Genomic DNA, 11,451 nt, shown 5'->3' on the forward strand with positions numbered 1-11,451 from the left:
ATGTAAAACTATTGGGGCAGATACATTCTACTTGAAAACGCATAGTTCAGATGGGTAAGCAATAGTCAAATATTTCTAAAACGCACATGAAACGTGTATGCCTTAATTATCTCAGTCTTAGGTGATCAATTCCCGACCACTTTCCTAATTTTTGGAATTGCCACCAATTGCAAAATTCTCCCACTGTGCCCTAGTACTATGTTCCAGTAATTAAAACTACACAGAAAAGCTGATGGCTTTCATCAGGCACATGTACACTAGCAAATGTGTAATAATTAGTCTTGTGCTTTGCTACTAACATTTCACCCATCTGTTTTAATTGTATAACAAAAGTGCAAATTGAACCTTTAACAAATTATTATAATATACTTGGTTAACCAAGTCTGTTGACCTTATATTGAAAATAGTGGCCTAAGCAATTATGTATGCATGGCATAATCATTCTTAAATTAATAGTGAGACAAGACAGGCAACCTTATTTGCCCCTTATCCTTTTAAGAAAGGTCTCCACAACAGTAGGGATAACATAAAACATAAAAATAGGCTGTAAGTATTTCATTCATCACTTGCTTCTCAATGAGATTTTTTTCAATTTGATTGAATTCCTGCTTTCTGATGCTGTGACTGTGGTCCTTCTTGGCAAGAAATGCTGCCCGTCATAGATTATAAGGAAACCCCTCCACAATCTGGTTATCCTTCCTTCTGCAGATCCCTGTTGTGGTCCCCTGCTCTGACCCCTCTCAAACTCAGTCTCAGATACCACCCAGGCTCATGGACCTCTCCTCTAGTTTACTGTACCTCAAGGAGCTGCCCAGTCTATAGCTCCTTCTTCCAACCTCCACCCAGACAGACTGAGGCCTTAAAATCAGATGCACCTGCTGGATATCTTTTGAGGGTCTCCACCCATGTGGTAGTTTTGGGCACCATCATGATTGGTTGTGCCATACCGATGCCACTGGGTGTGCCTCTAGGCTCAAGGGTTGGATTGTGTGTAGGTCTTCATGGTCCTGTTGAATTCCCTAAATTGAGCTGTAGGGAGTCCGTATGTTGCCTGATCCCCTGAATTTCATCACAAAGTCAGCTCATAGGGGAGGGTGATGTTTCAGGCCAGCTGTGACTCTGCCTGCATTGGATTCCAGCCCCAAGTATGTGACCAGAGCATCATCACCAAACCACCTCCAGGCCCATAGTCCTTTGGGGGAATTCCCCGGCTGCATTGGCCATCTTACTAGGGGCTCCCAGGAAAAGGGGGGGGCTTTGTCACAACTTCTTATATTTTTACCTAATGAAGAGCCTGACCAAGTTCCTACAAATGCCACTCTGGTGCCTTGCATAGCTACTATAGTTATTAAATGTGCCCAGCAGTGTGCAATTATCTTTAGATTAAAAAACGCTGAATATTTATTTTTGCAGAATTGTATTGTATGGGAAACTTGCAGAAAGCCAAGGATCAACTTTCTGTTACAATTACTGCATCTCAACTCAACAATGTCACTTCAGGACTATTTATTTCCAAGGCAAGGACATGCAGAGATACATTTTTCTTTCACCACATTATTATGTTTTGTAGTACCGGTTACAAAATGCAATACAATACCAAGAGTAATGCAATTACAACTTTTTGAGTTTGTATAGCTATTTGCTACACTACAGTATGTAAACTATTCAGACACATGGATTCTCGCTGTAATGTTCCTCTAATTTTCTATGGGGTGGATTGAAAATATTCCCCAATGTTCCTCAGCTTGGGCCTTCGCATTTAGTGCAATTTGAATAATCAGATTAGATACAAATATTTCATCAATGGTGGTTTAATGATGCACTAGTGTAAGCTGCTACAGATGTTTTGCAAAGGGTTCCTGAGTGAATCTGGAGAGGCGGCCCTGCCTGGCGGATTTCGCTTTCTCAGCGACCCTTAAGTCCCATCGCTTGCAGCACCATAGATTAAAGATGGGGAGTCTTGGTGTTCTTCCAGTATCTTGCCAATGTTGTTCTTGCAGATGTCAGCAGGGGTGTGTGACCAAGGAGTACATTCACTCTGCCTGATCTCCTTGGATGATCACCAAAGGGTCAAATGGCAATTGCACTCCTGTGATATCTTTTGATCTTTGAACATATCTCCTTCCAGAAGATATTCGCCTTTTGGCAGTACCACAGCATATAGCCCATGTTTCCACTTTCCCTACATCCTCTCCAACCTCTGGGTGATAAAGATGGTTTGATTTTATGCAAGCAGGACTGGTACATATATCTGTAAAGAATTTTAAAAGCCCATTGTCTGTTATCCACCTGTGTAATTGATTAGCCCTTTTCCAAATATTAGCCCCAAGAAAATTGTGTGATGTTTGTATGCAGGTCTGTTTCCAATGCTTGTATACAAGTGAATTTATGGGAGGAATTGGATCTATCTAGTAATCTTTATAGACCTTACACTTTTCTTTTTTTTTGTTTAATCATGAGTTCTAACGCTTTTGCCAGGCATGTACTGGCCTCCTGTGTCCCCGGATTCCAAATTGTGTGCTCAATGTGGGCATAGTGGCATTGTTCTGTTTCTGAAAGATGGAACTTCACCTTGCAGTCAGCAAAAGTAAAGAGTGGAGCATGTAGTGTAGAGTTCAGATGATTCAAACGGGACTCAGTTTGTCCATTATGTGAAACCTTACTTTTGCATGTCCAGAAAGAAACACAGGTTGACCATTATCTGGGATTGCGGGCCTAGTCTACTCCTCGTTCCCCATAATCGGAGGTCCCTGTCCCAATAACAAAGAGGCTTGGGTGGAGGGTAAAAGCGTTCCAAGTGGGTTTTTGAGTTTTGTCTGTGGGGGAAGGTCTTGCAATCTTAAGTTAGTCATGGATTGTCCTACTGCTACCCAGCAAGCAGATTTGATAGTGTTACTGCATGTTATCTGTGATAAAACAAATGGGGGTCTGGGAATCTCTCTACCAGCACGAACACAGCCCAATGACCTGTTCTTGGGTGAATAACCCCTGGGAGAGACTCTACCAAGTCTTTAGCTCACTGTCCCTTTCACAGAGAAGACATTTCCCCGAATATCAGCCTTTGTCCAGCCCAGTGGCAGTCCAGCGCCGAAATGCTAGGCAATTCTCCCCTGAACAAGAGTACCATCCGTAACCCAATACACGTGTTTCAGCCTTGTTGGGCATCATCAGTGAGGTGAAACTGTTGCCTCTCTAAGAACAGTGATCAGAGGTCCACGTCTGGATTGCCCTGTTAACTTAGGGTGAAGCCCAAAGTTAATTTATGCAAAACAAAGGGGGGGGTCTGGAAATCTTTACCAGCACGAACATAGCCCAATGACCTGTTCTTGGGTGAATAACCCCTGGGAGAGACTCTACCAAGACTTTAGCTTACTATCCCTTTCACAGAGAAGAAATTTCCCCGAATATCAGCCTTTGTCCAGCCCAGTGGCAGTCCAGTGCTGGAATGCTAGACTCTCCCAGGGGCCATCCACCCAAGAACAAGTCAATGGGCTGTGTTCGTGCTGGTATAGGGTTTCCTTGACACCTCCCCCTTCTTTTGCATAAATTAACTTTGGGTCTAACCCTAAGTTACCAGGGCGATCCAGACATGGACCTCTTGCTCATTGTTCTTAGAGAGGCGCAGCTTCACCTCACTGATGATGCCCAACAAGGCTGAAACACGTGTATGGGGTTGCTGTGGTACTCTTGTCCAGAGAATTGCCTAGCATTTCGGTGCTGGACTCTCCGTGGGCAGGACAAAGACTGATATGCGGGGAAATGTCTTCTCTGTGAAAATAACAGTGAGCTAAAGACTTGGTTGAGACTCAACCAGGGGCCATCCACCCAAGAACAAGTCAGTGGGCTGTGTTTGTGCTGGTAGTTTCCCAGACCCCCCTTCTTTTGCATGTTATCTGTGATAATTGTGCGGTTGCTGTTCAATCGGTTTGTGAGTAGAATGGTTTTGTTGACACTTGTTTTCTGTCAATTCCAAGAGAACTTCAGCATTTGATTGAGGATCGCCTGAAAATGCTGGGTTGTAGTTTCAATAGGTGGAGCAAAGGCCACATAGGGCAGTTGGGGGGCAAGGTGAGTGGGAGATCATATACATCTTTATGGCAGAGATCTGGCCGGACAAGGATATCTCCAGGTGTGTCCATTTAGTTAGGTCTTTCTTGAGTTGTTTAAGGAGTGGTGGGAAATTGGCTTGATAATGTCTTGTAAGAAGGTCTTGGCTTTACAGCCAAGTAGTCCAGTTCTTTTGTTGCCCATTGGAACTGGAAACGGTTTCAAAAATTCCATGTTGGCCAGGGTTTCAGATGTTTAATACCATGACTTTGGTGTAATTAATTTGGCATCCTGATGTGATCTGGATGGATCTGAGCTCTTTACGGACCTCGGGATGGGTTTGAATTGTGTTTTTGGGTCGCAAGGCATTGTCCGCATAAAGGATCACTTTGTAGTATTCATGGTTAATTTTGATCTCCTGTATGTTGGGATTTCCCTCTGCTCTTCTGGAGAGGGATTCTATTAAAACTAATATCTACGGGGACAGGGGGTATACTTGCCAGGTCCCCCAGGATATCTATATTTTGGGGGAGAATAAAGCATTGAGTTGGATTTTCGTCCAGGGGTTTTGGAAGTTTGCCATTATATGGACGAGGAATGCGGGCAGAATTCCCAATTAGCCCTAACAAAGGCATTTTTTGGGGTTTCAACTCATTCTTCCTATTTTGATTAGATTTATTAGCTTACGAACATTATCCGCTGACCAAACGTATCTGGCCAAGCCCGATAGGGGAGGGGATGACGGTCATCAATCTGGTCGCAAGGACCTTGGAGTAAGCATTAAGATTAAGGAATGCTATTGGCCTGTAGGAGTCGCAATGGGAGGCTGGTTTGCCTGGTTTTAGAAGCAAGTTGGTTTGAGATTTGACTATTTCCTTGAATGTGACAGAATTTGGAATTCAATTGAATAGGGATAGCAGTGGGCTGTTAAATTGAGGCTTAAAAATTTGTATAAAAGACTGCTATAAAGCAATCGGGATCTGGTGCTTTTAATTTGGACATGGAGTTAATTGTCTGTTCCATTTACTCTTAAAATTGGAGATTCTAATTGATCTCGGTCTGCTGTGGATATTTGTTGAAGGTGGGCCTGTGATATGTATTGATTTTACAGGTTACCCTTTAATTTTCTGCCGAGAGCAATTCCTGAAGGATGTTACTACTTTCGGGTTCCCTCCTTCAGAATGTCTTGCCCTGATTATCTGTGTCAAGCTTAAAATGTTTCTTGTTTTCCTTACTTGTAATTTATTTGGGAGCATTTTGTTGGCTCTATTATTATGCAGTAACATTGTTTGGTTTGCAGCATCCAGTTTGCATTGTGTGGCCAAATCTTATTCCAAGTTTGTTATGGCTAACTTGAGTTCTTTGTACTCTTTCCAAGTGTCGGAACACGCTCTGAAAGGGCACTCAGAAAGGGCACCTGTACCTTTTCCTGGACAGGCTTTTCAGGTGTTGCTTTTTTCTTGTTTTGCCTTTAAATAGCTTGTATTAAAATACCTTGGGAACCCAAAACTTTGATTGTTCGTATTTTAAGATTCAACGCAATCACTTACGAATCAACTGTTACATGCACCTTTTCCAAACATTTTGACCGAACATTCTTAAACCGACAGTCTTGCAAGTTGTCCCTTTCGGGATAACTCCCTCTCTGTGAAGTTTTATTTCAAATTCTGAATTTTGTGGGCCGGGCATGAAGCACTTTCTGCTCTGGGGCCAGGAGCCCATTTCCGGATGAAGCGGGTGTGGGTCTCAACCTGTTAGAAGAAAAAAGCTGCATAATGAATTCACAAAGTAACCATATGCATGACATTACTGAGAAGGTATTGTTTATAGCAGGCAACCACCTATCTCGAGAAACATCAGGCATCCGATGCAAAGCTCCCCTTTATTCAGATTCAATAGATGAAGAAGGCACTTGTGCAGATATTAGGAAAGGGACTATTTTTTTGGAATTTCTTGACATTTCTCTAATTCAATGGGGCTTAGCATCGTTCTTTGAAACGCGGATTCTTTTTCGTCTGCCGTGTTTTCTACCTCCTAGGGCGATCTGTAGGAGACTTTGTTCGGGCAAATCGTTGATTTCCGGATCCATCAGTTGTCTGGCTTCTTGCCTTGTAGTGATCGATATCTCTTCTTTCGAGCTTCGAAAGCTTTCAAAGTTAATTGACCAAGGATACCCCATCGCCCCATCTGTATTTAATGTCTTTTGACCATAACCAAGAGGTGCAATTGCAGAAAAATTACATTTTGGACAATGCTGTGGATGCAAAGCCCTGTGTGGGAGGATTTTTGTGTCTCTGAAGGCATTGTCTGGGATTGTCCTGCCTGCTGCTATGATGTTCTCTTTAAAGTGGTGTACTCTTTTAAGAACGCCTGGAATTGGATCTTTTTGTTGAAACAATGAGTACACCCTTTGAGTATGGCTCTGCTCGATACATGTTCATCTTTTTCCCCTTAACAGGGACAACAAATCGTGTATGAATTGCATTATGTCTGTTTTTCATGTGCAGTGGAAAACTCTTATTCGGATGTTAGTTCTTCTTGATATGTTTTGCCCATCCTCTTGCTTTAGCTGTAATGTTGAACATTGTGCTTCCAAAACCTCCATGCAATTGGTCAGTTGGGACATATTTTAGCCCTGTTCACAAGTGAGATTTTCCAATTAGTCTACGCTGGATTGTTTCCTCTGTCCGCATGTTCAATGCTCTAACTTTTTGGAACAGACCGGTTATGCTGTTTGCATGTCTTTTTTTATAGCTGTGGCGAGATAAAAATCTCTTCCTTGAGCATTGAATGTAGCTGTGCTTCCATAGTGATCTATTTTTTCTCCTGGTTCTGCATTAGGGACATGCTTCAACCCCAATACCTCCTCTTGGAATGTTTTTGGAGTTTTTGCCATGTTTCCCTTTTGAGGGTTTCTGGGGATTGGGGAAACTAGGTACTATGTGCCTCTGTGAGATTAGCTGGCAACAAGATTAAAGCTTTTCAACTTGGTTAAGAAGTAGATGCTCAAGGAACATTATCACTTCCAGAAGGACTGCTCTTCGTGGGGGTGTGGGGAGGTGGCCCTGTTGTGCGCCACAATCAGTGCTATACCCAGGGGAGGCGAGAGGGAGCATCGAGCACAGGATGGTGCCGTCATGCATTTGGAGGAGGGGTTTGATCAATGTTACATTGATTTTCCTTCCCTTCTAGTACACTTCCCACAATAAGAACCTGCTTGGTCCCGCCTCTCGACTCAAAAGAAGCAAGTTCCACAGATAAACCTCTAAAGTAAATTAAGTATTTTCTTTCCCTTCAGTTCATTTATTCCAAAACCTAGAATGCTATAAAAGTCAACACAAGCATTTATACTGTTTAATAGGCAGCTCGACCATGTTTGTTAAATATTTTGTTATGCTTCTGTAGCTTCCCTCCAAGCAGCAGTTTGTTGGCAGCGACTTGCAAACTCTGCATGCTAAAGGCTGTCGATCACACCCTTAGAAAAACACATTTCACTATATTCTGAGGTTATGTTTCTTGTCTGTATTCAATTATGTGAAACATTTAAATGGGTTAACTACCTTCTCTACCAGCTGGGATATTTTCGTAATATATCAAGTATTGTTATTGTATTCATTTGCTCATGTCTGTACTTACGTCCTCATAATGTCACGATCCTGTACAGCCTTTTGGAAAAGCAATATCTTTTTAACATAGCTGAAGTGCTTCCTTTTGCCCATCTCATGAAACACTAGCTGGCAATATGACATCTTCACCTTAGAATTAAAATGGACAAACCAGGACAGATTTCAGTCGCGGTAAAAATCTGCTGATGGCAATGAAACCGAAACATTGGTGGGCATAGAATAAACCTTTCTCATTCCATGTGCAGAAGTCCCTTGCCAGAGTGTATGAGTAACACTAACCACTTATTGAACTGTATGTGATTGACTATTTTTAACCATATTTTTCTTGACCAAGAATATACCATGCTTTCAAGTCCTTATCAATCAGCTCTATATGAATGGTATATGATAGTAATGAACACCATGCACTGTGCATGCATATCATTTGCATACTTTCCTTTGTCACCTTCTTTAGCACATGCACTGTTAATGACCGACCTGCTTCGTTGGACGAATCCTTCCAGGGCACCCCAGCACCAGGCTCAACTTTTCATTGACTGTGTAGATAAATCTGTCAAACATGCAGGACATTAAGAGTATAAATGTAGTCTTTGCTATTAAGTGAGCCATCCCCTTCCTGTCATGGTAGTGGTTTTGTTTTGATCTGCATGGGAAAGATAAAGGGATGCCCAAGCCAAATGACTTGCCGTCTTGGCTCCAGCACTTCTTCAGGACAACCACCAAAAGTTCACATAGCTAGATTGTCACGTTAGCAATATGCGAGCCATACCTATGAAGTAGTGGAAAAGTGTTAGAACAACAATGCTTTTGTGCAGGTCCTCTGGTTTTCATTCTAAAACTGTAAACCAACATTTCTGTTCTCCTGGCAAAGCACCGTAATTTGGGAAGATTGTTAACTTGGTACCAAATTACAAGTTCAAATCAGATCTTTGCACCATTGACAGAAAATTGGGAATTATTTAGAATTTTAGGACAACTTTGCAGCTATTCAGTTTCTTTATATAAGCCTGCTTTTAAATATTCAAGGTAATTTCCATTCTTTTTTTTTTTTTTTTTGCCACCAAAGTTGCAAGTGATTTATCATGATTTCACAGTGGAAATGTTTTTCTTTTTCTCTAGAGCAATGCCACAGAAGATGATGAAAAGGAGGTAAAAGCAAGTGAGCTGGATACCTGCAGTCTTGTCACTGAGAATGGGTTTAGAATGAACATTGCAACCTAACCATTGGAAACCCCTTTCCCTTGTATCTCCTAGATGTTATTTATGCTTAGTGTAAACACTTTGTGGATGATGTAGGTGCCTCTTTTCAATATATTAATCCACATCTATTTGCATGAAATGAATGTACCGTTGGAGTCTGGGAAAACACGCTTCTGGCAATGTAGTCAAACAGTTTAATGGCTTTGCATGTCTGCTGCTTAACTTTCTCTCGTGTGTGCAGTGATGGATATACAGTGAAGCAGGGCAACCTACCTAATTGACAAATCCAAGCCCTTCCAGGTTCCTGAGTGCAAAACTACATTTGGAATCCAAAATGCACATAAGCAAGATGTTAAACAAGCTCAGAAAGGAGAGATGGAATTAATACCTGAATATGGTTGACAGTTGTAATTTTCGAGCTCATGTACCAGATCGAAGAACTAAGGCATCAGTGCTAAAATGCTTTTCGATTCCAATAAATATGGACCGAATGCATGGCATTCTCAATCAGATATATATATATATGAATGTTTTAAGTGCAGCTACCCCCTGTTTGTACAGGTTAATTCTAGTGTTTTTGTGTTTTTTTTCTTCAGGCTGCACTTTCCTGAAAGGAAAAAAAAAGTAACTGTGTTACTCAACAAATAGATTATATAACTAAATCGAATTACTATTTTTTTGTAATATTGTTAACCAAGATGTGTCCCGCTTGTGCATCTTTTACCTTTGAGATTCAGCTATTTTGTGAAGAATGGATTGTCATTCTGCTTAATGTTTTGTAGATGTAAAGGAACCTGTATTTTTGTGCACATCTAACTTAATATTTTATGCACCAAAGTTTGCTTTAAAAAAGATATTTGAATTCTTGTGTAATTTGCAAAAAGTAATATTGCTATATTTTTTGTTAAAGGAAGCAATTAAGACTTGTGTACTTTGTTTAGTCTTGTATGAAAATAAAATATTGTTGCGGGTAGTGCTAGACCAATGCTTGTAAATATTCCGGCAGATTTGTAATATATTTTTATATTATAAAAAAGTACTGTAGATTTCATTTTTAGAGGCATCAAAAAATACAATGTATATATTATAGAAATAAATAATCTTGAAGGATTTTGTCATTCGCTAGTGCTACCAGAAGAATTGTTTTTTAAAAAAAAGCACCTTCCTAACTTTGAAATGTTTGCGGATGTAAGAATTACTACTGTTAATAATCTGTTAATTATTTTACCAAAAATTCAGTTGAATATCCTTGAACAACTCTTTACTGATAGACCTATTTCATCCTGAACACTTTTACTATTACACTTTATGGTCCTGTGGTTTGCTGTCGATAATGGTTACAGAAATAGGTCAATTTGCCAATCCAATGTATGCATTTACCACTATAAAATAAAATTGCTGAGTTTTAATTTGTGTTTCATGCTCGACAATGTTAACTTGTCCAATTTATAGATCAGGAATTAAGATCTATTAGTCCTACGGCGGTAGTGGGTGACTAGCACTGGGAGCGTTATCCCCTTCGCCTTATGCACAAGTAATCCCTTCTATTTTATGTGAAAGAAATTGAAAAGCAAAGTATTCCAAATGTACTCATATTTGGGAAGAGGTTAGTAAAAAAGATACCTTTGGCACTGAAAGCCGACACCTTTTTTTAGTTACTGTTTCAGAATGACCAGTTGCAAAAAACGTAAGCATATAACCCTTTTTCTCATTTGCCTTAACACAAATTCTAAAAAGATTTGTCATGAGGATTTTCAATTGAATTATTGTGATGTTATAATTGTTAAATTAAACAAAGCACTTCATGTTGGATTTCTTTATTCTGTATATGTAAAGTAATCTACGCTCTTTATTTTTATTTGCTTTCCATTTGCCAAGTTCGTTTCCCATGTTTTTTATGCTGTTTCCCTTTATTTTATTTTGTTACTTTTTTGTCAAGATCATGCAAGTCATTCATATTTGACAGATGATTGTAGGATTATAGGTGGAGTATTTTTTTTTTAATAAAACAAATAAACCACAATTAGTTATGTTTGTGTGTCTAAGTTTACATTTAATGAAGTAATGAAGTCCTTCTGAATTTTGCTAGATGAATCTTCCGATAGTCCATTATCTCCTGCCTAACTCTTCCAATAGGGAATGAGCATAGATTATGCCCACAAATACGTTTTTATTAATATTCCGGATGATTGGGAAGCGAGCAGAAGTAATGTTATGTGGTCTTTTTTGTTTTCTACATGTATTAACCATCTAGGACCAAAGCAACCTCCTAGTGCAATAAAGGGTCATATATGTGAATCCTATGTGCACAATTATTTTTACTATTCTCTCCAAAGGATATTAAACTGCATATTAAATCGGAAAAACAAAATATTAACTAATTTTGTCTGTGCAGATTGAGTGGGTTCTAATTTTGTATTGGATGAGATCCAATTTTAAAAAGTGAACAGGCTAAGCAGAAGTTGGATTCTGGTTTTAATTAACTTGGTTTTCATTTTGTCATTTTTTATGTGGCATTAGTACAGTGGTAGCACGTTTTCAGCATTTTACTCTCCCAAACAAATCCCATGTCATGGTA

The 11,451-nt window shown here is 39.9% G+C and overlaps 1 protein-coding gene across 3 annotated transcripts in view; it reads left to right on the forward strand.

Annotated features, from left to right (window-relative positions):
• AEBP2 (AE binding protein 2) overlaps positions 1-10,896 on the forward strand; it is a 514,088-nt gene extending 503,192 nt beyond the window's left edge. For all 3 annotated transcript variants that reach the window (XM_069628416.1, XM_069628415.1, XM_069628417.1), the window contains one exon: positions 8,793-10,896. Coding sequence is in view for 1 of the 3 variants with exons in the window: in XM_069628417.1 (XP_069484518.1) it covers positions 8,793-8,826 (34 nt within the window). In the remaining 2 variants the exon portion in view is untranslated. The remainder of the gene's footprint in view (positions 1-8,792) is intronic.
• Positions 10,897-11,451: the final 555 nt, after the last annotated feature.

This window comes from Ambystoma mexicanum, chromosome 12 (assembly GCF_040938575.1).
Source record: "Ambystoma mexicanum isolate Mex_15411 chromosome 12, UKY_AmexF1_1, whole genome shotgun sequence".
Classification (NCBI taxonomy): Eukaryota; Metazoa; Chordata; class Amphibia; order Caudata; family Ambystomatidae; genus Ambystoma; species Ambystoma mexicanum.